This window comes from Amphiprion ocellaris, chromosome 18 (assembly GCF_022539595.1).
Source record: "Amphiprion ocellaris isolate individual 3 ecotype Okinawa chromosome 18, ASM2253959v1, whole genome shotgun sequence".
Classification (NCBI taxonomy): domain Eukaryota; kingdom Metazoa; phylum Chordata; class Actinopteri; family Pomacentridae; genus Amphiprion; species Amphiprion ocellaris.
Genome location: NC_072783.1, coordinates 6,705,893 through 6,732,616, shown reverse-complemented (window position 1 = coordinate 6,732,616; position 26,724 = coordinate 6,705,893). Strand labels below are relative to the sequence as shown.

The following is a 26,724-nucleotide window of genomic DNA, read 5'->3' as shown; positions in this document are numbered from 1 at the left end:
CTTCGACTGGAGGATTTATTGATCTGAAGTTTTCAGAGTTTCCCGTTTGAATCTGAAATGTTTTGGCTCCATCTGCTGTTTGATCAGCGTCATTACAACCTGCTGCAGCTGTTCAACATCTGGTGGGAAACAGCTTCAGCAGGAAAGAAACAATTCGGGTTTATGTTCAGTTCAATTCAATTTTATTTATATAGTGTCAATTACAGGTCAAATTGTCTCACAACGCTTTCCAGAACCCAGATGAACCTCCAGAGCAGCCCTAAGGAGACAGTGGCAAGAAAAACACCCTTTTAACAGGAAGAAACCTGGAGCAGAACCCGGCTCTTGATGTGGGGGGACCCATCTGCTGCTGGAAGGAGGGTTGAGAGGGACAGAAGAGAGGTAGAAGGGTAGAGGTAAAGGGGGAATTTACTGTTATGTTGTACGGCTCTGGCATTAAATATCCTACATGTATAGCTGGTAGTAAAATTCAAACAGTATGTAGATGAGCATATCAGGTATAGTGAGGGTGATGCAGAGTAGACTGGTGGAAATGGGAAGCTGGAAGCAGTGAACTGGAGGAAGGTCAGCAGCAACATCCCACAGTGGACATGATGGAGACTAGGCCAGTTGATGGGAGAACAACCACAGATCTGAAGCATCCAGCTCTGGGACCAGGGACACTGAGAGAAAGAACACAAGGAGAAACAGAGTGAATGCAATGCAATAATGGTATATATATTAAATATAAAGGTAGTTAGAGAAGGGCTCAGTGCACCCAAAGAGGTCCCCCAGCAGCCGAGGCCTATAGCAGCAGAACTAGGGGCAGAACTAAGGGACGTCCAAGAGGAAGTAATTTGTGCAAATGAAGACACCAATTGACCCTCTCAGGGTCCCCCAGTCAGCCCTAACTATAAGATTTGTCAAAAAAGAAGGTTGTAAGCCTGGTCTTAAAAATAGAGAGGGTGTCCACCTTCCAAACCCAAACTGGGAGTTGGTTTCACAGGAGAGGCGCCTGATAACTGAATGTTCTGCCTCCCATTCAGCCTGCAGTCTGAGAGCGAAGAGTTCTGCTAGGATAATATGGTACTATCAGGTCTTTAAGATATAATGGAGATTGGTTGTTAAGAGCTTTATATGTCAGAAGAAGGATTTTGAATTCTATTCTAGATTTTACAGGAAGCCAATGAATTCCTACAGATTTGTTTTATGTGTGAGTTAAAGGACATGTCCTGGTCAAAAATAACGCTGAGGTTCCTCACAGTAGTACTGGAGGCCAATGTAATGCCATCCAGAGTAACTATATGCTTTGAAAGCGAGTTTCTAAGATGTTTGGGGCCAAATACAATGACTTCAGCCTTGTCTGAATTTAGTAGTAGGAAAATACAGGTCATCCAGGTCTTTATGTCCTTAAGACAGTCTTGCAGTCTGCCTAGCTGATTAGTTTCATCTGGCTTCATAGATAAATACAACTGAGTGTCATCAGCGTAACAATGGAAATTAATACAGTGTTCAGGTTTAGATCCAGGTTTAGATTCAGGTTTAGATTCGGGTTTAGATCCAAGTTAAGATCCAGGTTTAGATTCAGGTTTAGATTCAGGTTTAGATCCAGGTTAAGATCCAGGTTTAGATTCAGGTTTAGATTCAGGTTTAGGGGTAGGGGAGACACCATGTCAGCCTCACAAAAATAGAAGATGTGTGCTTGTGTTAGTTGGTGAGCAGATAGAGTCGGTCAAAGGACACACAGTAACACTCTCTTGGTGTGTATTTGCTGTGTGTGTTACTGTGTGTGTGTGTGTGTTTGCTGTATGTCCACAGATAGCGGCGTTAATCATTAACTGGACAGTGAACCTTTGGAGTTTGATATGATGATCACACACACACCTGATGACACGTGAACACAATGACTCGGCTCTGATCGGACGGAGGTGATCCTGAAATTGCTCAGGTGAGTTTTTCTCTTTTTCCTCCAAACCGAGCTTTAAATTTAACGTTCTGAACTCAGAGAGGACGTGAAGGAAGCGTCTTCCTCTTTTTCTTCTTCTCTGTTGGTGCTTCAGAGCTGAAAGCAGCAAACTGAACAAACAGACCGAAGAGTGAGAACGTGTCAGTCTGGACGGACAGAAATGCCTGGAATATAGCTAAAAACACCTGGAATATGGCTAAAAACACCTGGAATATAGCTAAAAGAATCTGGAATGTAGCTTAAAATACCCGTAATATAGTTTAAAACACCTGGATTATAGCTAAAATAACTGGAGTATGGCTAAAAACACCTGGATTATAGCTGGAAACATCTGGAATATAGCTTAAAACCTTTGGAATATCGCTTAAAACATCTGGAATATAGATGAAAACACCTAAAATATAGATTAAAATATCTGGAATATAGCTTAAGACACCTGGAATATGGCTAAAAACACCTGGAATGTAGCTTAAAACACCTGGAATGTAGCTAAAAATACCTGGAATATAGCTAAAACATCTGGAATATAGCTAAAAACACCTGGAATATACCTAAAAACACCTGGAATATAGCCTAAAATACCTGGAATATAGCTAAAACATCTGGAATATAGCTAAAAACACCTGGAATATAGCTTAAAACATATGGAATGTAGCTTAAAACACCTGGAATATAGCTTAAAACATATGGAATGTAGCTTAAAACACCTGGAAATCATCTTTAAACACCTGGAATATAGCCTAAAATACCTGGATTATAGCCTAAAATACCTGGAATATAGCTAAAAACATCTGGAATATAACTTGAAACACCTGAAAAATAGATTAAAACACCTGGAAATATATCTTAAAACACCTGGAATATAGCTGAAAACATCTGCATTATAGTCTAAAATATGTGGAATATAGCTAGAAACACCTGGAGTATGGATTAAAACACCTGGAAATATAGCTTAAAATGTCTGAAATTTGGCTTAAAATGAATGAAATTCAGCCTGAAACAGCTGAAAAATGAAACTCGACTGCAGGAAAACAGGAATTATTCAAACCGTTCAGTCAGAAATGAACGAGAGTTTTTGTAATTCATTTTAACTCTGTTGAATAAATTACTATTTTTATTATAATTAAAGTTCAATAATTAAAAAAACACCAAGAAAACATTATTATTAAAAAAAACATCAAAATGAAACCAAAGTAAACCATTAAAATATATTTTTATATTTTAAACCAATAATTAACCCTAAATATGAAAATTAACGAACAAATTCAGCTGCATTTGGACCAATAAAAAAAATTACATAAAAACTTCTGCAAAAATTGTTAAAAATACACAATAATAATAATAATAATAATAATAATAATAATAATAATAATAATAATAATAATAATAATAATAATAATAATAATAATAATAATACAAAGTGCAGCATTCTGTTAGTTTGGTGTTGATTGAATATTTTATAATAAATAATTTTACATCATTGTCTTAATTTTAACTCAAATTTGTGGTTAAATATCAATTCAATTCAATTCAATTCAGTTTTATTTATATAGCACCAGTTACAGTCAAGCTGAACCCCAGAGCAAGCCTCAGTTTATCATTTCCACATTACAACTTCCAGCTCACAGTGTCTACAAAGAAAGACGAAAAAACCAACAAAATCAAAACAAAATATTACAAAAATGAGACATAAAACTACAAGAAATGAGAGTAAAAATTTACAAAATAGCAAAAACGAGGCAAAAAAACAACCAAAAAAAGACAAAATACTCCAAAAATGAGATGGAAAATGACAAAAAAAGAGAAAAAATGACAAAAGTCAGACAAAAAAATAAACAAGACAAAATATTACAAAAACGAGACACAAAACAACAACAGAACAATGAGCAATCTAGTATTTTACTTCATGATCAAAACAACTTGTCATGGTCTAGAAATTATTTTAAATTTATAGTTTTATTAATTTACAATCTGCAATTAATGTCTTCTCTGGAATTTTTACACTTTGAAGGCCGGATTGGACCCTCTGGAGGGCCGGTTTTGGCCCGCGGGCCGCATGTTGGACACTCCTGATTTAACACATGAAGGATCTGAATTCACTTCCTGTCTAATAGTTTATGAATATTAACTTACTAACATCCTTTTCCTGATGGTATTAAAGTTACATAATATATATTAAAGTATAGCTGCGTCTGATTGGCTGCTGGTTGACGCCCCTCTCTGTTCTGGGCTCTGATTGGTCGATCTGGCTGCAGGTTCCAGCTGCTGTTATTTCCACCTTGAAACATCCCGACAGAAACAAAACTTTATCGACTCCTCAAACAGAAAACCTTCGATCTGCTCACATTTAGATCATTTTAATCGTTCTGGAGACAGAAAGAAGCTTCAGTCTGTAGCTATTGATCATTAATCTTCAATTATTCTGATATTTGACTCATTAGTTTGAACAGTTTTAAACAAAATGAGTCTGAATTCTCGGATTTCAGCTCCTTAAGGGTGAATATTTACTGAAACCAGAAAATATCCACATTTAGGAGCTGAAATATTTTCAGCTCCTAAATGTGAATATTTTCTGGTTTCTTTCCTCTCTGACAGTAAACCGAAGACCTTTAGATGTTTGAGGAAACTCTGATCCACATTTTTCACCACTAAAGACACTTTAGATCAAACAGCTGATCAATTAAATACAGAAAATAATCGATTATTTAAACAGCAGCCAGCAGTAGATTCATCAACAGACTGAACTCCTCTGAAGCTCCAGATTGACCGATGATTCATTTTTGGAGACTTTTTAAGGCAGTTCTGATTTAACTTCATGATTTTAGCCTCAGATTTGATGATTTTTTTCCTGACAGCACGTCACGATGCGTTCAGGGACCGTCGGAAAGTTAAACATCTGGAGCTGTTTTCTGTTTTTACAGTTTGTGGCTGATAAATGGGGTCTTCTTAAAAATATCTCTATAGAAGAAAACTCTCCTAAAGTGTTTAACGAGTTAAAACGTTTTTTAAATTCATTTATTGTCTCGTGTTTCTGACTCGAGTTTTTCCCTGAATTGTTTACATTTTATCCAGAATAAATATCTAAAAACTTAAAGTTAATATTTTATTTCATCTCAGAGTTTCTCTGATGTCAACAGTCTCACTTCTCTACAAACTGATAGTTACATTCATTAGATTCTGTGTTTTGTTTGTGTTGTTGTTTGTGCTGTCTGTGTTGTTTGTGTTGTTGTGTTGTTGCTGTTGTTTGTGTTGTTGTTTTGTTTTTGTTTGTGTTGTTGTTGTATTGTTGCTCTTTTGTTGCTATTGTTGTGTTGTTTTGTTGTTGCTGTTGTTGTTGTTTTGTGTTGTTGTATTGTTATTGTTGTTTGTGCTGTTGGTGTTTATGTTGTTGTTGTTTGTGTTGTATTGTTGCTGTTTTGTTGTTTTTGTGCTGTTGTTTTGTTTGTGTTATTGTTGCTATTGTGTTATTGTTATTGTTGTTTGTGTTATTGTTGTTGTTATTTGTGTTATTACTGTTGCTGTTGTGCTGTTGTTGTTTTTGTTGTTACTGTTGTTGTTTGTGTTATTGTGTTGTTGTTGTGATATCATTGTTGTTATTGTGTTGTTATTGTTTATCCACAGTCAGATGAGTGAATCCTTCAGTTCTTTCTGTCAAACAGAGAAACTTGTTTTAATTCCAGCAACAAACTGATTTATATCAAATCTCCTCAATAAAAGGAATAAATACAAAGCACACTGGAAAACAAACAAACAAAAACTCCAAAGACCCAAAAAAAACTCATCAGTACTAGTAGAAATACAGATTTGTGATGTGAACATTATTTACAGCGTCGTCTTGTTTTTAGTCAACATGAACACGTTTCTGTGTTTAATTGGATCATTAAAGGAATCTAAGAAAACAAAATCTGTAAAATACCACAGAATTATTATCTATCTGCCAAACATCTATATTCATTTAAACTAACTAAATCTGTTCTTCTGGGGAGAAAACCTTATTGGCCGGTTCGTATTTCATTGAACCAATCACAGTCGTCATGGGCGGGGCTAAGTGGAAACTAAATAATAAAAACTACCAGACTGTAAGATCCAACCATCTGCAGAACTTTCAGTTTCATCTTCAGGAGACGTTTGTGCTTCTGGTTTCAGCTGCAGGACTTTAGATAAAAACTACTGATGGCTGTGAGGCATTCAGGAGCGTCTGTAAACTACAGTTTATCCAGAGTTGGTTTAATTCACATTCAGCATCCAGAGACTGTGTGAGTTCAGATGGTTTGGATGCAGACCTGAAGAGAAGAAGCGTTCAGAGTGTGATAAAGGGTGAGGCTGATCAGAGGGTTTGTGTTCACAGTCTGTCAATGATTAGAGAACAGACCTTCACCTCTGCTGCTCTCTGCAAAAACACTCGTATCTCCCACCAGGAAAACACTCGCTGTGGACACCAGGAAAACACTCATATCTCCCACCAGGAAAACACTCGTATCTCCCACCAGGAAAACACTCGTATCTCCCACCAGGAAAACACTCATATCTCCCACCAGGAAAACACTCGTATCTCCCACCAGGAAAACACTCGTATCTCCCACCAGGAAAACACTCATATCTCCCACCAGGAAAACACTCGCTGTGGACACCAGCTGCTCCTCATGCTTTCATCTCTCAGCTGGTTTTAGCAGCTTCTGGACTCCACTCTGGGTTTAACCTTTCAGATGATTTCACATCAACAACCAAACACAAAACGACCTGAATGTGTTCATCTGTGAGCTGCTGCTGATTGATAACAACAACAACAACAATAATAATAATAATATTTGAAGAGTGCTGATGAACAAGATGAAGTGAACGTTGGACCAGCTGGTTCTGAGAAGAAGCAGAATAAAGTTCCTCTGGATTCATAAATCATCTGAGCTGCTCAAAGCACCCAAGGAGACCCTGAACTCTATGGATGGATGGATGGATGGATGGATGGACGGATGAAGGATAGATGGATGATGGACAGATGAAGGATGGATGGATCATGGACGGATGAAGGATGGATGGATGATGAACTGATGGATGGATGGATAGATGATGGATGGATGATGGATGATGGATGGATGGATGGATGGATGATGGATGGATGATGGATGGACCGATGGATGCATGGATGAATGGATGATGGATGGATGGACGGATGGACATATGATGGATGGATGGATGGATGAATGGATGGATGATGGATGGATGAAGGATGGATGAAGGATGGATGGATGATGATGGATGGATGAAGGATGGATGAAGGATGGATGGATGGATGATGGATGGACGGATGGATGGATGGACGATGAAGGATGGATGGATGAATGGATGGATGGATGATGGAGATGGATGGATATGGATGGATGGATGATGATGGATGGATGGAGATGGATGGATGATGGATGATGATGGATGGATGAATGGATGGATGGATGGATGGACGGATGATGGATGGATGGATGGATGGATGATGGATGGACCGATGGATGCATGGATGGATGGATGGATGGATGGATGGATGGATGGATGGATGGATGGACGGATGGACAGATGATGGATGGATGGATGGATGGATGGATGGATGGATGGACAGATGAAGGATGGATGGAAAGATGATGGATGGTCTTTTGCAGCTCTTTTTGTTCTGCAGATCTTCAGGAAATCAAACATGGAGACTTTTTTAGATGTGAGGATATTTTTAAGGAAAGATCAAATCTTTTTAGAAAGTCGGGATATTTTTACCAAATGATGATGGTTTTAGAAAAGGATTTTGATAAAGGAAGAACTGTACTGTAGAATTTTAGGTAGGCGATGTCTAAAGACTTGATCAGGGTTAGGGTTAGGGTTCTGATCTAGAACACTTTATCGGGGTTATGATGAGATTCAAACCACAGCTTCTGGGAAACTCCTGGAATCCAGAGAGCTTTGGATGGTTGGTTTTCTGTTCTTGCTTTAAATTCGTACAGTCTGCAGCGGTTGTGAATTGATGTTGTTTAAATAAAACTGAAATGAGCTGAATTATGTGTAATGTTCCACTCCGTTGACGCTTTTGGATGCTCTTAGTGATCTTAATGCTTTAGGATTTTTCAATTATTCATGAAGTAACTGACCTAAAAAGAGTTTATTCCCATTTTGACTGACTGTTTTACTGTTTTATATTAGTTTTATTTTCTTTTACAGTTGAATTTATCGGTTTTTACTGTGTTCTGTCTGTGTTTTTGCACGTGTTTGTTGCTGTCTGTCTTCTAACATTTAGAGAATATTTCAGTTTTCTCAACGTGCTGCATAAATTAACTTGACTGGATATGATTCATACTTCCATGTTGATTAGAACATGTTATAAAGGGTGTTTGTTGAGGACCTGGTGATCAGGATGGTTCAGGATGATCTTCCGGTCTATGAAGTTTAAACACTAAATGCTGCTTCAGGTGTAGAACAACAAAAGTAACACGTCTGTCATTGTGTTCTGCTGTTTCCAGTGAGCACCTTTAATTTCCCTGATTTACATTTTGCTGTCAATCACACCCAATGGAATCCAATCAGAAAGCAGGCGGGGACGGACTGGCCGGGACGCAGAAGGAGGCGGCGCTTCGGGCGCTGATGCAACGAACCGGATACCAACTGCGGCAGGTCGGAAACTCTGAAAACAGAAACTCCTCATCTCTGGAGAATCAACACGTCCAGAAGAATAAAGTTTGTTCTTGTTGTGTTTCAGGAGAACGGACAGCGGCGCTATGGAGGACCACCGCCCAGCTGGGACGGACCCCCACCGGAGAGGGGCAGTGAGATCTTTGTGGGGAAACTACCGAGAGATCTGTTTGAAGATGAGCTGGTTCCTCTGTGCGAGAAGGTGAGGGAAGCTTCTGGTAAGACATTGTCCTGTTTTACTGAATGTTCTGACGTCTTTTGTTTCTTCCTTGCTGCAGTTTGGAAAGATCTACGAGGTGAGGATGATGATGGACTTCAACGGGAACAACAGAGGTTACGCCTTCGTCACCTTCAGCACCAAACTGGAAGCCAAGGCAGCCATGAAGCAGCTCAACAACTATGAGATCAGGTGCGGTTCACTCTGCTCCTACATCAGGATGTTAGAAAAGTTTCAGTGTTTCACTGAAGGACTGACATGTTCTACTGGTAATCTGAGCATATTACTGATTAACCGGTTCATCAATCATTTTCCTTAAAAATCTACCTTTAATCTGATGAGAACTTTATGTTCTCCTGTCTTGCAGGAACGGCCGCCTCCTCGGCGTCTGCGCCAGCGTTGATAACTGCCGTCTGTTTGTGGGCGGGATTCCCAAAACCAAGAAGCGTGAGGAGATTCTGACGGAGATGAGGAAGGTCACAGATGGAGTTGTGGACGTCATCGTGTATCCCAGCGCTGCCGACAAATCCAAGAACCGAGGCTTCGCATTCGTTGAGTACGAGAGTCACCGAGCGGCCGCCATGGCTCGACGCAAACTGCTGCCAGGTAGGCCCAAAAAAAAACCAGATGTTCCATCAACCTGCTGCCAGGTAGACCTGAACAAAACCAGATGTTCAGTGAAGCTGCTTCCAGGTAGACCCAAACAAAACCAGATGTTCATTGAAGCTGCTTCCAGGTAGACCCAAACAAAACCAGATGTTCAGTCAAGATGTTGTTGGAGTTTAGGTAGAATCTCCCTGCTGGTGTGTTTAAGATCAACCTTTCTGATGAAAAACACTGACAAACTCTGATGGAGGAAGATCCATAAAATGAATTCTTTTGTTGGTTGACTCTCATATCTTTGATTCCTTCAATCGTCAGACCAGAACTCTGAACCCTGAACATGGAGTTGAGATGTTCTGAACATGTGCAGCCAAAGTACCAAACAGACAATAAAAAATGTCAAAGTCTCCTCAGAAACTGTAAGACCGGTTATCAGCCAATCACAGTCCCCGTCACTGGCTCAGCGTCCAATAGGAGGACAGCTCTGATAAGATAATCTCTAGATGATGTGATCACAGTTATCAGACGCAACCATAAAGACCTTCAGACCTGAGATTTACCGATCAGAAATCATTAATCAATACACAATCTGATCCTTATATAGTCACCTGTCCTCTCAGGTTGAATCTAGTCACCTGTCGTGTCTCTCAGGTCGTATCTAGTCACCTGTCCTCTTTCAGGTTGAATCTAGTCACCTGTTGTGTCTCTCAGGTCGTATCTAGTCACCTGTTGTGTCTCTCAGGTCGTATCTAGTCACCTGTTGTGTCTCTCAGGTCGTATCTCATCACCTGTCGTGTCTTTCGGGTCGTATCTAGTCACCTATCGTGTCTTTCAGGTCGTATCTAGTCACCTGTCCTCTCTCAGGTCATATCTAGTCACCTGTCGTGTCTCTCGGGTCATATCTAGTCACCTGTTGTGTCTCTCAGGTCGTATCCAGCTGTGGGGTCATGCCATCGCTGTGGACTGGGCGGAGCCTGAGGTGGAGGTAGATGAGGACACCATGGCAACGGTGAAGATCCTGTACGTGAGGAACCTGATGCTGCAGACCACCGAGGAGAGCATCGAGAAGGAGTTCAACAGCCTCAAACCAGGTACTGAAACATCGGCAGCGCTGATGTCCAACTGTCCCTGAAGGCAGCAGCAGCACCCAGACTGGGACTAGGACCTGATGAAGGACATGAAGGACGTGAAGGTTTGAACTGTATGTTCCAGGTGCAGTAGAACGAGTGAAGAAGATCAGAGACTATGCCTTCGTCCATTTCACTCAGAGGGAGGACGCCATCAACGCCATGAATGCTCTCAACGGGAAGGTCAGATCTATCTATCTATCGATCTATCGATCTATCCTATTAGTTTGGGGTTACCCAGATAATTTCCTGTTTTCCATGAATACTCCCACTTTTATTCATGTGCTAACATAACTGCACAAGGGTTTTCTAATCATCACCATTAGCTAACACAATGTAGCATTAGAACACAAGAGTGATGGTTGCTGGAAATGTTCCTCTGTACCCCTATGTAGATATTCCATTATAAATCAGCTGTTTCCAGCTAGAATAGTCATTTACCACATTAACAATGTCGACACTGGATTTATCATTCATTTAATGTTATCTTCATTGAAAAAAAACAGATTTTCTTTCAACAATAAGGACATTTCTAAGTGACCCCAAACTACTGAACGGTAGTGTAGATACATATATATATATATATATATATATATATATATATATATATATATATATATGTATATATATGTGTGTGTGTGTGTGTGTGTCTGTGTGTGTGTGTGTGTGGTGTACGATGATGCTGGAGCAGCTGGCAGCAGCTGCTGGTTGAACTGAGCAGGTCCATGGTCAGGACATTCTGACTCCTGGTTCTGCAGGTTCTGGACGGTTCCCCCATCGAGGTGACTTTAGCCAAACCGGTGGACAAGGACAGCTATGTCCGTTACACCAGAGGAACCGGAGGACGAGGAAGTTCTCTGTTGCAGACTGACTACACAGCATACACCCTGGGACAGGTAGAACCAACAACACAACAACACAACAACACTACACAGCATGCACCCTGGGACAGGTAGAACCTTCAGTACAATAACAACACAACAACAACAAGAGATTGAGAAACAACCGTAGAAAAGTCAGAAGTGCAGAATTTATCTGAAATGTGATCAGGAGGAACCAGTGACGTATTTCAGTGAAACCCTGTAGGTTTGTGTTTAGTTTGAATTTAAAGCTGTTTCTGTTAAACTCTGACTTCACACCAAGATAAAAAATGAAGTTCAGGACTTTAACATTTAGTTTGTAGTGAAATCTGAAGGTTAAATCACAGTATCAGTGCAATAAACAGCTCTACCTAGTGGACAGGATCCCTCATTACACTGTGAAGACACAACTTCTGTTGGTTTCAGGTTGTTTTGTGTCTCCTTCTGGTTGTTTGGTGTTTCTGTGGGGTTTTATGTCTCTTTGTGGTTGTTTTGTGTCTCTTTGTGGTTGTTTTGTGTCTCTTTGTGGTTGTTTTGTGTCTCTTTGTGGTTGTTTCGTGTCTTTGTGGTTGTTACATGTCCCTTTGTGGTTGTTTTGTGTCTCTGTGGTTGTTTTGTGTCTCTTTGTAGTTGTTTTTGTCTCGTTGTGGTCGTTTTGTGTCTCTGACTTTCGACAGGCTCTGACCTCTGGGTCTGTGTTGACATATCTGATTCCAAACTGTGAGCCTGATGGTGGCACTGTAGAGACTCAGATGATCGTTGGTCCTCTAGGGATCATGAATGTCTGAGAGATGTTTTAGATCAAACCCTGACAGTCGACCGTCTTGCTGCAGGTCTACGATCCGTCAGCGGCGTACCTCGGTGCACCGGTGTTCTACGCCCCCCAAGCCTACGCTACCATCCCAGGTCAGTTCCGCTTCCCGGCAGCCAAAGCTCACGTTGGAGGTCGAGGTCTTGTCCGGACGCCGTCGGTCAGAGGTGAGGATGAACCGTTCTGCTGTGACCTCTGGAGAAACCGAATGAAGCTGATGGAAGCAGCTGCAGGGAGAGCTCACCCACAGAAACCAACAGAAATAAACCAACAGAGCCTTCCCTTAGTGCTCATTAAGAAGACTCCTGGTGGAGTCGGTTAGCTAGCTGCTAATACAGAAGGAACATCAGGACACTACCTGCTGCATTCCCTCAGTTCAACTGATTCTGTAGATCTAAATACGACCACATGTTGATGATCTGAGCTTCTCCTGCAGCTGTTCTCCAACAGTTTAACCACATGATGTTCAGATTTCATACAGACGGCTGCTGTCAGCTGAAAACCCCAAAACAAGAATCTAATAAAGAGCAGCTGAACAGTCGGAGGTTTTCACAGAACAACAGGACGTTTGTATGTTTCTGAAGGTGAACTGACTGAACTCAGGAGATGATCTGAACATTCCTCAATGATTCCAGCTGAGTTACAAACCAGCACAACCAGCAGCAGATTAACAGGATCCTGGTTAGTTAGAGGTGATCAGATCAGAGGATTGTTAGTAAAACACCTGGTAGCTGCTGTCTCCAGACTAACCGTCCAATCACAGCAGAGCAGCAGGTAAAGCTGCAGCCAGATGTTTATTTTCACTACAAAACTAAGACCAGGACCAACCCAACGTCTGTCTCACACCTGTGACCAGGAGTAACCGCTGCCTCACAGGTGTGACACAGAAGGGGGCGGGGCTTCGGTCAGTTCACCTGTGGTTGGTTTTGATGAGCTGCTGTCAACGTCCAGCTGAGTCCAATCAGACGAATAAACTCTGTTCAGGAATCAAATCTGATGAAGACTATGAATCACGAGTGAAACTAAAATTGAGTAAAAACCAAAGTGAAAATCATCCGGAAGCAACCAGAGGCTGCAGCAGGACGTGCCGTTACCATGGTTACCACTGTAGCTCTGATTGGATAATTGTGTGATTCTTCCTCCCGGTTGATTTCCGGTGATTTGATTGATTTCACTGCCTTTTCGGTCTCCTGTAGAAATTTACATGACTGTACCTGTAGGGGCTGCGGGGGTGCGGGGGCTGGGTGGGCGGGGCTACCTGGCCTACGCTGCTGGGGGTGGAGCCGTGGGTCGAGGGGGTGGCGCCTCCTACGGCCTGAAGGTGGACAAACAACCTGAGGAGAAGCTGTACGACCTGCTGCCAGGTATGGAGCTGACCCCCATGAACCCTGCCGCCATGAGCATGAAGGCCACCGCCATCAAACCTGCAACACAGGTAGCACACCTGAGCACACCTGAGCCCACCCAACACACCTGAGAACCCCTGAGCACACCTAAAACACCTGAGAACACCTGAACACACACTTTTGTCTGTACCTACCTGTCTATATTTACCTGTTTGTATCTACCTATCTGTACCTATCTGTCTATATCCACCTGTCTGTACCTGTCTGTACAGGTACACTTGGTTTTTTTTTTCCCTGTTAAAAGGGTGTTTTCCTTGCCACTGTCGCCTTTTGGCTTGCTCTGTGGGTCAGGCATATGGGTTCTGTAAAGCGTCTTGAGACAATTTGACTGTAATTGGTGATGTATAAATAAAATTGAATTGAGCTGAATTGTACCTACCTGTCTGTACCTACTTGTATGTACCTACCTGTCTGTACCTGTATGTACCTACCTATCTGTACCTACCTGTCTGTACCTGCCTGTCTGTATCTACCTGTCTGTATCCACATGTCTGTACCTACCGGTCTGTATCTACCTGTCTGTACCTATCTGTACATGTCTGTACCTACCTGTATGTACCTACCTGTCTGTACCTACCTGCATGTACCTACCTGTCTGTACCTGTATGTACCTACCTGTATGTACCTACCTATCTGTACCGACCTGTCTGTATCTACCTGTCTGTACCTACCTGTCTGTACCTACCTGTCTGCACCTACCTGTCCACCAGGTGTTGGAGGAGCTATGTCAGAAGAATAACTGGGGTCTTCCCGTCTACCAGCTTCATTCTGCCATCAGTCCTGATCAGAGACAACTGTTCCTCTACAAGATCACCATCCCAGCTCTGGCTACCCAGTACCCCAACGTGTAAGGAGTACTACTGCTAATACTAGTACTACTACTGCTAATACTACTAATGCTATTGCTAATACCACTTCTACTGCTGCTAGTAGTTTTACTACTACAACTGTAAACAAGAAGTCTGAAAGGAAGTAAACAGGAAGTCTGACATGAAACAGGTAAACAAGAAGTAGGCAAATGGGAAGTCTGACATGATGCAGCTAAAAGGAAGTCTGACATGAGGCAGGTAAACAGGAAGTCTAATATGAGGCAGGTAAACAGGAAGTCTGATATGAGGCAGGTAAACAGAAAGTGTCAAAGGAAGTAAACAGGTAACAAACGTAACAAACTGACAAAGACAGAAGGACAGACAGGAATCAGGTGAAACCAATCAGGCCAATCAAAAGGGACCAAGAACAGTAGTAAAAACACAAGCAACACACAAGGAAAGGCTCTTTCAAAATAAAATAGGAAGTAACTGAAAAGCAACATGAATCTACAACAGAGAAACATGAGACACAGAAAAGAAAAAACTAGACTCAGAAACCAAAACCCAGGTCCAGGACAAGTTTCACGCTTCAGTAGGTGGCGCTGTTCAGTTCCTGTATCACAGCAGCTGAACTGACTGAGGAACAGATTATTAGCAAAGTTCCTCTTAGTTAGCATCCTACTACAAACTGTAGTGTGACAGTAGACTCAGGATCAGCTTAAATCTGATCAGCTGATCCTGATCTGTGAGATTAGAATTAGCATTAGTATTAACCCTTTCATCAGAGGCAGTAACTTCCTTCCTTAAAGTGATTGTGTTTGTTGTTGACACTGTTGTGTTGTGTGTCTGCAGTCACCCCTTCACCCCCACTAAGCTGTGTGTGGCTGTAGAAGAAGCTAAAGTTCATGCAGCTGAACACACCTTGCAGACGCTCGGCCTGCAGACGGAGGGCGCCGCTGACGCTGCTGCAGCCGCCGTGGCCTCGGTGGCCTTCCCAGGTATGTGAAGGTCCGTATTAAAGCCGACTAACACTCAACAGACCACTAACAGAACGACGCCACATAGTTCGTGTCCACAGGAGGCGCCGTCTTAGCGCTTGTAAGCGGCAGTGCAGTGCATTCTGGAAGCATCACAATGAGTTACCAAAGCCATGGCATCACGTTGCTACTTCCTGTTAACATCAGTTGGATTCAGAGGCGTTTGGGCGACACTCGACATACATTTTGGTGTTCCGTTTCCAGATGAGAAACCATGTTGGTCAAGTTAGAAATGTTTGAACGGCTGTAGAGGGGCGGAGCCTGTGTTTGTTTCCTGTTGAAGAGCAGCTGTCAATCACTGGTTGTGGCACCACAGAGTTCTACATCCTTAAACACTCCATGCTGGGAAGCAACGCAGCGACTCAGGTCTAAACCAGGTCCAGAAGATCCGTTTTATTTCCTGCTCATGGTCCATGTGAGCCACCCCGTTAAGACTTCTGTCCGAGGACCGGTTGTTGTGCTGCTGTTCTTCGTTTACATAAAGTTTATTTCAATCAGAAGCAATCCAGTTGCTACTTGAAGTCTCTGGAAACTTCTGAGAAACTGTTAAACTAAAAGTTGTTCATTTCTCACCTCAAACGTCCAGAAACGTCTCTGTGGAGATGAACCATCAGGAACCTACAAACACCCAAACAACAGCTAGTTGTTCTGTAGAGCTGATCCTGGAACAGTCCGACTAAATAACACCAGCAGGTGGTGTTCTACAAGTTGTGTTCTACTGGTTGTGTTGTTCTCCTGGTTGTGTTCCACTGGTTGTGTTGTTCTACTGGTTGTGTTCTACAGGTGGTGTTCTACTGGCTGTGTTCTACTGGTTGTGTTCTACAGGTGGTGTCCTATTGGCTGTGTTCTACTGGTTGTGTTCTACAGGTGGTGTTCTACTGGTTGTGTTCTACAGGTGGTGTTCTACTGGCTGTGTTCTACTGGTTGTGTTCTACAGGTTGTGTTCTACAGGTTGTGTTGTTCTACAGGTTGTGTTCTACAGGTTGTGTTGTTCTACAGGTTGTGTTCTACAGGTTGTGTTGTTCTACAGGTTGTGTTCTACAGGTTGTGTTCTACTGGCTGTGTTCTACTGGTTGTATTCTACAGGTTGTGTTGTTCTCCTGGTTGTGTGGTTCTCCTGGTTGTGTGGTTCTACAGGTTGTGTTGTTCTAGAGGTTGTGTTCTACAGGTTGTGTGGTTCTCCTGGTTGTGTGGTTCTACAGGTTGTTTTGTTCCACTGGTTGTGTGGTTCTACAGGTTGTTTTGTTCCACTGGTTGTGTGGTTCTACAGGTTGTTTTGTTCCACTGGTTGTGTGGTTCTAAAGGTTGTGTGTTTGTGTCTCTGTCTCCAGGCTACTCGTCCTCCCAGCTGAAGCAGACTCTCTCTCAGGATCTGACGTTCGCCTACGAAGGTTATCCGGCGTTCACTGTGGCAACCAGACACACCGACGGATACGGAGTTTTCTAGAACATCAAGTTCTCCATCAGGTTCTCCAGCTGCAGCGACGTTCTCCACTGGAAGCTTCTCGGACTGTTCTATTGTTCTACATCAGAGAATCTGACCGCAGTCTGTTCTCTCTGTTTTATAAAAACTGTTCTAGAGTCAGGAGAACCTCCAGGAACCTTGAAAGGACCTTCTATTCCAGCTCACCATCACATGTTCTCTCAGTATTTATTTTACTGCTGACTGTGGTTCTCTGCAGTATGTGAACTTGTTCTTCATATGATCAGAGAACACTCTTAATCCAACAGAAAATAATCTTTAAATCTTAATATTCACATCACCTAAAACCCAATGATTGTTTTATTAGAACCAGACGGAGGGAATGTTCTAAGTTCTATTATCATTCATGAAAATACAGATTTCTGATGTTTTTTTTACAGTGAACTAGTAAATTAAAACTTTTTCAAACTTCCCTATTTGTCTAAATGTAAAAATAAAAAGTCTCCATTTTACTGAGGATCATCTAAATCCAGAATCCACTCAGAACTCAAAGGTTCCTCGAGGTTCTTCTTCTAACATCTGTCAGCTGCAGTTTTAATCAAACCTCCTAGTCTCATGTGATTGATTATTTTCAGATATCGATCAGGTTTGTCTCAGAAGCTGCTGCTGGGAAACGTCTTCGTCCTACTGTTCTCAATCTGACGTCTGCAGCTCAGTGATTGATTAATCAGCCTGTGATCGGCTGATCGGTTTCCTTTTCTACTCGTATGTTTACAATATTTAGATATTACGGTTTGTGATTATGTGTTGAAGACAGCTGGGATTTGTAGTTCTTTAAAGGTGTCACCATCAGCTGCCAGTCAGTCCAGGTAGAACCAGTTTCCAGGAGTTTTTAACGTTGGTTCTGGAGGAATCAGAGGCGTTTTTCTCTCTCGTCTTTAACAAATTTCCAGTTTATTTCCTGTTTTTTCTCCTTCTCATGTTTGTATGAACCAGACCTGAAACTGTCTTCGTGAAGCTTCTAGTCTGTTTCTGCTTTAAGACACCTGAAGCATCAAACCTTCACTGGCTCGTTTCCGTCCAAACGGAGAACAAAGTTGAACAAACTTTTAAGAGAATCAGAAAAAGAACCTCCATCGGCTGCTGCTCTATAAACACAAAGCTGTGAATGAAGTTGTAGAATCTCCAGATGGAAGAAAACAACCTGCTGGTCCAGTTTCTCATGTTTAGCTGGATGTTGTGGATTCAGAGCAGATCGAGGGTCTCCAGGAACTCATTTCTACCAGTTTGTCTATTTTTCTTGAGCAAAAGCCACAACGTTGAGTTCGACTGATTGAACACAAACAATCTTTGACTGATTAAACTTTAATTTATGATATATATAATTTATGATAAAAAATTGGCTTTTGCTGAAATAAAAAGTCAAACTGCTGCCATGAGTTGGTCTGAAGGTCTGTTAACTGAACACTTGTCTACCTTTTACACTCTAAGTCTCACTACATTCTACACAAAGATTCACTTTACTGTGGACTGTCCTTCATTCACATGCAAAAGAAAGTTACAGAATTCACATCAAAGCAGAAAAGACAGATAAAGTCTGATGTTTCTGCAGTGTTGGTCGCTAACAAAACTTAACGTTCATCTTCAGTGCAGAAACCAAAAGACGTTTCTGGTCCCTGATGGCCAGATTTATTCCTACAGGCTGGAACAAGACAAAAGAGACACAATATCACCAAAAAGAGACACAAAACAACCACAAAGAGACACAACACAACCACAAAGAGACACAAAACAACCACAAATAGACATAAAACGACTAAAAGAGACACAAAACAAGCACAAACAGACCTACTGTGGTAGAAGAATCAGTTCGTTGAAGACCTTTATCTGCTTTGCAACTCAAAATCCACATTATTTATCTGAATATGATGAAACTACAGCAGCAGGGATGAAAGGCTGGAATTTCTATCAAATCTGGCAGGTTTTTGTGAGATGCAGAATGAGCAGGAGAACACCCTGAATGAAGGTATCTCTGTGAGCTGGATGGTTTTGTTGAGTCCTTTAAAGGTTCTGGAGTAATAAAAGTGTCAGAAATGTAAATCTGCTCCAGTTTGGTTTGAGAAAGTTTTCCACCTCAGACGTCTGAGAACATTTCCAGCTTTCATTAGGCTGTTAGAACCCATTGGATGGAAGCTCACCTAGTGTTTGATGTTCAGCTTCTCTTTTGTCCACATCGTTGATTAAACTACAGTGAACTAAAACACTACAGGAAGCTGAAGGTGTTCCTGGTTGAGGATTAGAGAGAAAAACAATCAATGAATCGATGCGTCTCCTGGTGCCAGAAGCACTTTGAGGACTCCTGGTAGCGGTGGTAGCTGGTCCTGGTGGTGAACATGAACCGGTCCAACAGGGAGCTCAGTCTGAGCTGATATTTGCTTGGTATCGTCGTCTGAAGGAGTTCTACGACAGCTGTGAACATGCAGAGACAGTATTAAAGTGTGTGAAGCACTTAGAACTTATTTTTATACCAGGAAAGAGTTAAAATCCAGACTCTGTTTGTGGAGCTTCAGTAATTGAGAGCTGAATCAGTCTGATGAGCAGAGAGGATTGTGGGTATTGCTGGAGGGTAAAACTGCTTCATAAATTTGTAACATTTCATGATCCATAATCTTCCGTGAATAAACACGTGTTGTTATTTTACGGCTGATCACAGACTCTGGTGTTAGTTGTGTGAGTTGAACCCGTTCACTGGGCGGGTTAGCGCCTCCTTCTGGATGGTTACAGCATCTATTTCATGTTTTCTGAACACATTTATCACAACCTGAAAGGCTTAACACCAGGTACAAAAACTGTTTCCTTTACTTGTCACAATAAAAGTCAATCATCGCTTAATGGTTGAAATGAATGAAACACAGCAGATATTTATGCAGGTAAAACTATTTTCAACACAGAAATGTTCAGCAGCATCCATAAAAACACTAAATAACCAACACCAGCTGACTGAATTATCAGAACTAATCCAAAGTAACACAAAGAGCCACACAAAACAAACACAAAACCCCTTTTTCGAAAGAGCTGGTTCCAGTTGTAGTTCGGAGCCAGTGCCTGACTTAGCACCGGTTCTTTGTGTTTCCATCAGCTGAGCACCGGCTCCAGGCTCCAAAAACTGGTGCTTTTCAGGCACCAACTCTTTGCTGGGCCAGAGTTGAGAACCGAGTACGTCATGGGCTGGGGGCGGGGTTACGGTGACCGACGATCGACGGTGAAACACAGAACCGAGCAAGTAGTAGTAGTAGTAGTAGTAGTAGTAGTAATGTTTTGCGCTTGTGTTTTGAAAACCGGTAAATATAGACGTCAAATCCAAGCAGCAGTGGTCTGAGGAGGAGACCCAATGCTTCCTGGAACTGTGGTCTTCATATGAAATTCGTTTATAATGTTTTTTGACCTGGGGGTGGAAGTGCTGATGAACTGGTAAAATAAACACATAGCGCATACTAGGTTATTTTATTTGGTTTTTATTTAGGAAGAGGACTTGTTCCATGGCAAACATATGTATATATTAAATATAAATGACATATACATAATATATATATATAATTTACAACATTTCAAGTGAAATAAACACACACAAAACTAAATCAAACAACAACAGAAAGCTGCCAAACCTACCTGATTGACTGAAATCAATTCCAAATGTTCCCACCCAGCAGAACGTCCTCTCTTCCTCTCTGGTCCATGTCTGACTACGTCACTCATGGGTTTGTTATCTCTAGAACCAAATCACCACTAAAACACCACAAATCCCACCAATGATTCATTTCCTTATAAACCATCGAATCAGGCACCGAAGCAGTGACGTACCGAATGAAGCTTCAGACGTCACTGATCAGGTGACTCTGGCCAAATGAATAAATCCTCGTCACAGTGTTTCTGAAACACTTTGTTGTTTTTTGCTTCAGCTTCAAACGGACCATCACTGGCTCCCACTGAATCTGTACATAACTGTTGACTGTGTCTCAGCTGAAGGTATTTCTCTAGTGTCCGTTTGTGTTGTCTAGGGGAGATGCTTTCAGGATTCAAACTATGGCTGGTTGTGGTCATGATGTCGCCTTTGGGGTGGGAGGGGCCAACAGATGGCTTCACTGTGTTTTGGTAGAGGGAGCTCTATGTCCCCTGGTGTTTTAAACTACACAGATGAGCAGTCAGTTGTTGACTCACCCTTAGCTCCCACTGCTAACTCCACACCACTTCCTCAGTCAACCCCTAAGCCTACACAGGTCATCTCTGTGGAATCCCTTGGTGACATGACTACCAATGTGGCTAAAATAATTGGAGAAAACATCTCAGCCAACCTTAGAACTTCACAGTGTGAAACAGAAATGGGTCAGTTATTTATTAATCTTTGGGATATAAACACAGATCATTGACATCCTTCAGGTGGTGGCTTTAATTAACTTTAATCCCAACATAAATGTTGAGAACATGCAGAAATGACTTGAAGTTTTTCTCTTTAAACTGTTTGATTTTTGCCAGTTAAACCACTATTGAGGGTCTGTAGGACAAAGTTAGAACTTTACTGTATTTTCACTGATGTTTAAATTGATGACATTAAACGTGGAATAAACAGGGATGTTTAGCCAACAGGAGCTAACTAGCGATAAGGCAGCTGATATGGCAGAACCTGGTGTTTCTTTGTGGACAGAACCAGGATCAGAAGATCTGCAGACTGTTTCCAGTCTACATTTACATTAACATGGCTGTTATTCCATCCATCCATCATCTATATTTACCCTCTGTAGCATATCAGGGGCGGAGCCTATCCCAGCTGACTGAAGGTTCACCTGGACAGGTAACAGTCCATCAACCAATCACTCACATTCGCACCTACAGACAGTTTAGAACCACCATTAACCTCAGCAGGTCTCTGGACTGTGGGAGGAACCTGGAGAACCTGGAGAACCCAGCCAGAAACCAGCAGGGAGAACATGGAGACTCCACACAGAAAGACCAGAACCAGATTCTAACCAGAACCTTCCAGCTGTGAGGCCACAGTGCTAACCACTGAACCACCGTGCCGCCCTCATGACTGTTACTGCAGCTGAAGATTGTTGTGTGGTTCCCTCAGCAGAACCTGTATAGAAACCAGTGAAATCCAGTAGAACCAGTATAGTAACCAGTGAGATCCAGTAGAACCAGTATAGAAACCAGTGAGATCCAGTAGAACCAGTATAGAAACCAGTTAGATCCAGTAGGACCAGTATAGAAACCAGTGAGATCCAGTAGAACCAGTATAGAAACCAGTTAGATCCAGTAGGACCAGTATAGAAACCAGTTAGATCCAGTAGGACCAGTATAGAAACCAGTGAGATCCAGTAGGACCAGTATAGAAACAAGTTAGATCCAGTAGAACCAGTATAGAAACCAGTGAGATCCAGTAGGACCAGTATAGAAACCAGTGAGATCCAGTAGGACCAGTATAGAAACCAGTTAGATCCAGTAGAACCAGTATAGAAACCAGTTAGATCCAGTAGGACCAGTATAGAAACCAGTGAGATCCAGTAGGACCAGTATAGAAACCAGTTAGATCCAGTAGGACCAGTATAGAAACCAGTTAGATCCAGTAGGACCAGTATAGAAACCAGTGAGATCCAGTAGGACCAGTATAGAAACAAGTTAGATCCAGTAGAACCAGTATAGAAACCAGTTAGATCCAGTAGGACCAGTATAGAAACCAGTGAGATCCAGTAGGACCAGTATAGAAACCAGTGAGATCCAGTAGGACCAGTATAGAATCCTGTTAAACATTTCCATGGAGATGATGGTTTTTGGTCTGAACCTGCATCTTCAGGAGGACTAGAGGAGGATGGATGTCTGCTACCAGGAACACAGGAAGGTTGGACTGAGGGGACAGACCCCAGTGTGTGTGTGTGTGTGTGTGTGTGTGTGTGTGTGTGTGTGTGTGTGTGTGTGTGTGTGTGTGTGTGTTGCTGTTGTTAAACTGAAATCAGAACAAACACTGAATGTCTTTTGTTTTTAAACTGTTTCTGACAAAAACCACCAGGTGTCACTGTGGATCTGCATAGACGCACCAGAACACCAGAAGCTTCATCAGAACATCAACTTCAGTTCACTCTATCTGAAGCTGCAGGTTTTCAGTTGGTGCTGAAATAAATCGTCTCCTCTGCAGAAAACCAGAACCAACACCTCTGACCAGAGAACCGCTGGAGGAACTGACTATCAGCAGTTCTGTTTAAAATGATTTTTAAAAAAGAACACAAATGATCAAAATGAGAAGAAAATTATCAACAGTTTAAGAAAAGTTTAAAAAGAGACAAAAAAATAACCAAGAAGAGTCAAAATGATCTGAGAAAGAAAGAAAGAAAAAATAAATCAGTTAAATAAATGAAATTATTAGAAAACCCTCAGAAAAGGATCAATCCTGAAGAGACAGAAATGATCTAAAACACAATTAATGATGAAACAGAAGAAACAGGTTCAGACCCTGTAGAGATCAAACACAACAAAGGCATGACAAAAATAACAACAAAAGATAAAAATAAGAACAAACAGAAGCAGAACCACCAGCGATATGAGTTCTTTCCAACTCCAGAGGGTTCCTGCTGCTGGGCTTTCCTCCAGGACTTTCCCAGATATGTCATCAACACTTTTCCTTTCCAGACCAGACAGCAGGAAGAGGCCATATAAGGGCGCAGAGGGCGGGCTGGTGGGCGGGGCCCCCAGCTATATAAAACTGCTGCATGCTGCCTGCATCTGATTCATTCATTTATGAGACGCCTCGACTCAAAGCGGGTCCATCTGAGAGCAGATCTTCCTGTGATAGGAGCCACAAACCGACACCATGCTGCTGCAGCCTTTCTGGAGCTTCCTGCTGGGACACGCCTCCCTGCTCTGCTCGCCCTTCTTCCCCGTCGTCTTCTCGCTGTCCGTCTACCTGTCCTGCTGCCTGCCCTACCTGCTGCTGGACGCCCTGGCCTCCAGGTGTGCTCTGGTGCGCAGGTACAAGCTGCAGCCGGCCTCCGTGGGCTCGGCCTCGCCGGGCGTCTGCCTGGCTCTGACGCTCTACAACCACCTGCTCTTCATCTTCCCGCTCAGCGTGCTGCACTGGTACCTGAGGCCGGTACACCTGCCTGAACAGGCCCCGCCCCTGCCCCGCCTCCTGGCCCAGGTGTTCGTCTGTCTGTTGCTCTTTGACTTCCAGAGCTTCACCTGGCACCTGCTGCACCACAGAGTGCCCTGGCTCTACCGCACCTTCCACAAGGTGAGTACACCTGGAGGAGGAGGAGGAGGAGGAAGAGGAGGAGGGAGGTGGTGGTGGTGATGATGATGGTGATGATGATGGTGATGATGATGGTGATGATGATGATTGTGGTGATGGTGATGATAAAGATGATGATGATGATGATGATGATGGTGATGATGATGATGATGATGGTGATGATGATGGTGATGATGATGGTGATGATGATGATTGTGGTGATGGTGATGATAAAGATGATGATGATGATGATGATGATGGTGATGATAAAGATGGTGATGATGATGATGATGATGATGACGATCATGGTGATGAAGATGGTGATGATGATGATGATGATGGTGATGATAAAGATGATGATGATGATGATGGTGATGATAAAGATGATGATGATGATGATGATGATGGTGATGATAAAGATGGTGATGATGATGATGATGATGTGATGATAAAGATGATGATGATGATGATGATGATGATGATGGTGATGATAAAGATGGTGATGATGATGATGACGATCATGGTGATGAAGATGGTGATGATGACGGTGATGATGCTAATGATGTGGCTCCTCCCCCTACAGGTGCACCACACCTTCAGCTCCACCTCGGCCCTGACAGCGGAGTACACTGGAGCCTGGGAGACCCTCAGCCTGGGCTTGTTTGCCGCCTCCACCCCGGTGCTGCTGGGCACCCACCCGCTGACCCAGCTGCTGTTCTTCGTGGTGAACATCTGGCTGTCGGTGGAGGACCACTGCGGCTACGACCTGCCCTGGGCCACCCACCGCCTGGTGCCTCTGGGGCTGTTCGGCGGCGCCCGGCACCACGACCTGCACCACCTCAGGTCCCGCTGCAACTACGCCCCCTACTTCACCCACTGGGACCGGCTGGCCGGGACGCTGTGCACACAGTACTGATGGACTGGAGAGGTTCTGCAGATTTTCCAGGACCAGCAGGACCTTCTAAAGAGACACTCTGTTTGTTCACACAGTATTTAAAGCTATGTATTTATTACCATATTTATTAATGAAGAAATGTACCAATGTTTTCATGTTAAAGGTGCTCCTCCAGCAACCAATCAGCTCAACTATTTCATCTCCTGTTCTCATCATCCCTCAGTCTGAGTCAGTTTTAATGGAAACTGTCCAGTTTCTGAGTCTGAGGCTCATTCAATGTGAATATTTTCCGTTTTCTTTCTTCTTCTATGGCAGTAAACTGAAGATCTTGGATGTTTTTCAAACTCTCTATAATTTTCTGACATTTTCTGGAAGCAGCTGATTAAACATCCAGAAAATGATCCAGAACAGCTGATAGCTACTGGAAGCTGGAATGAAGGTTCTGAGCTGCAATTTAAAGGTTCTGTAAGTAGGCAGCTCATCTTTACTCTTCTAAATGGACAGAATGGAATATACAGGTAGATGTACAGGTGAATATACAGGTAGATACAGGTCGATACAGGAAAATAAGCAGGTAGATGTACAGGTGGATGTACAGGTGAATATACAGGTAGATACAGGTCGATACAGGAAAATAAGCAGGTAGATATACAGGTAGATGTACAGGTAGATACAGATGTGCTCAGGAGCATCTGTTTGAAGGAAGTGAAGGTGTTTAAATGTGACTGAATTGTGAAACTGTGTTTTTAAGCTGTGAAGAGAATAAAGTTTATGATGAAAAACAAACATTTCTGTTTCCTGTTTCCTGTTTCTGACGGCCAACAGATGGAGTCACAGCAGCAGAATAATTAATAATTAATGACCACCGCTGATCACCATGGTAACAGGAACCTGGTTCTCAGGTTGGTCCTGAAGCTGACAGAGCAGATTAGAGGCTTATTTCAGAGAATGTTCAGTGAGATTAATTTCACTTTATCGCATTTTCTTGCGAGTCTCTGCGTCTTTCAGCTCAGTTTCAATTGTTTTCTGTCACATTTCTTCTCCCGCTTTGATCTGTTGCATTAATTTGGGTCTGTCTTTGGTCATTTTGAATCTCTTTAGGGCTGTTCTTGGTCTCATTTTCATCTTTGTTGCATTTCTCTGCAGTCATTTCTGTTCTGTTTGGGTTGTTTTGCATCTATTTGTGATCATTCTGTGCCTGAAGTCTTTTTTCTTTTCTTGATGGTTGTTTTTTTATCACCTTTTGGTAGATTTCTGTTACATTTAAATCCCTTTGTTTGTCAGTGTGTTAGTTTGCATTTAGTTTAGATCATTTGTTCTCATTTTGGTGATTGTAAAACTGTCACTTTGCTGAACTAAGTGAGGCCGTGATGATGAAAGAGCGGTGTGATGACGAATCCACAGGGTTTTCCTGAACATACAGTCCTGAGGGTTGTGTCAGCTTCAGTCATAAACATTCCTGAGGAAGGTGAGTCTGAAATCAGTGAGACTCTGCTCAGGTTTGTCCTCCACCTTTCGTAAACAGAGTGTTTCCTTCTCTGACAGAGATCTCTACATTTTATGTTCTGTTTGGTGAACGGAAATCTCTGTTATACTTCAAAAGTAAATGAAACTCCAATAATCAAAATGGTTAAAATTATTATTTGGTTCTT

The 26,724-nt window shown here is 42.3% G+C and overlaps 2 protein-coding genes across 5 annotated transcripts; both read left to right on the top strand.

The window, feature by feature from the left end:
* Window positions 1-1,795: 1,795 nt before the first annotated feature.
* a1cf (apobec1 complementation factor) lies at window positions 1,796-19,608 on the top strand. 3 transcript variants are annotated; one of them, XM_023270206.3, is made up of 13 exons: window positions 1,796-1,927; window positions 8,440-8,590; window positions 8,676-8,810; window positions 8,887-9,017; window positions 9,193-9,431; window positions 10,355-10,519; window positions 10,641-10,738; window positions 11,314-11,451; window positions 12,249-12,393; window positions 13,447-13,661; window positions 14,343-14,479; window positions 15,294-15,439; window positions 16,810-19,608. In XM_023270206.3, exons 2-13 carry the CDS (start codon window positions 8,489-8,491, stop codon window positions 16,923-16,925), a joined length of 1,767 nt encoding a protein of 588 aa, XP_023125974.1. In that variant the 5' UTR covers window positions 1,796-1,927; window positions 8,440-8,488; the 3' UTR covers window positions 16,926-19,608. The 3 variants fall into 3 exon arrangements, with proteins under 3 accessions (XP_023125974.1, XP_023125973.1, XP_023125975.1); XM_023270205.3 differs by having other exon boundaries at window positions 13,423-13,661; XM_023270207.3 differs by having other exon boundaries at window positions 13,423-13,661; window positions 15,294-15,449.
* A 4,062-nt stretch (window positions 19,609-23,670) lies between these two features.
* Window positions 23,671-25,858, top strand: ch25h (cholesterol 25-hydroxylase). Of its 2 annotated transcripts, XR_008599410.1 has the most exons (3): window positions 23,671-24,180; window positions 24,761-25,624; window positions 25,703-25,858. XR_008599410.1 is itself a non-coding variant. In XM_023270216.3 (2 exons), exons 1-2 carry the CDS (start codon window positions 23,761-23,763, stop codon window positions 25,091-25,093), a joined length of 753 nt encoding a protein of 250 aa, XP_023125984.2. In that variant the 5' UTR covers window positions 23,671-23,760; the 3' UTR covers window positions 25,094-25,625. The 2 variants fall into 2 exon arrangements, 1 of the variants encoding a protein (XP_023125984.2); XM_023270216.3 differs by lacking the exon at window positions 25,703-25,858 and having other exon boundaries at window positions 24,761-25,625.
* Window positions 25,859-26,724: the final 866 nt, after the last annotated feature.

What these genes read in the sequence shown, in the direction of transcription:
- a1cf (XM_023270205.3), top strand. Translation starts at nt 8,489, where the DNA reads ATGGAATCCAATCAGAAAGCAGGCGGGGACGGACTGGCCGGGACGCAG. An exon ending in CCATCAAACCTGCAACACAG is followed by an intron (nt 13,662 to 14,342) that starts GTAGCACACCTG and finishes CCTGTCCACCAG; the next exon opens with GTGTTGGAGGAGCTATGTCA. An exon ending in GGCCTCGGTGGCCTTCCCAG is followed by an intron (nt 15,440 to 16,809) that starts GTATGTGAAGGT and finishes CTCTGTCTCCAG; the next exon opens with GCTACTCGTCCTCCCAGCTG.
- ch25h (XM_023270216.3), top strand. Translation starts at nt 23,761, where the DNA reads ATGCTGCTGCAGCCTTTCTGGAGCTTCCTGCTGGGACACGCCTCCCTG. An exon ending in TCTACCGCACCTTCCACAAG is followed by an intron (nt 24,181 to 24,760) that starts GTGAGTACACCT and finishes CTCCCCCTACAG; the next exon opens with GTGCACCACACCTTCAGCTC.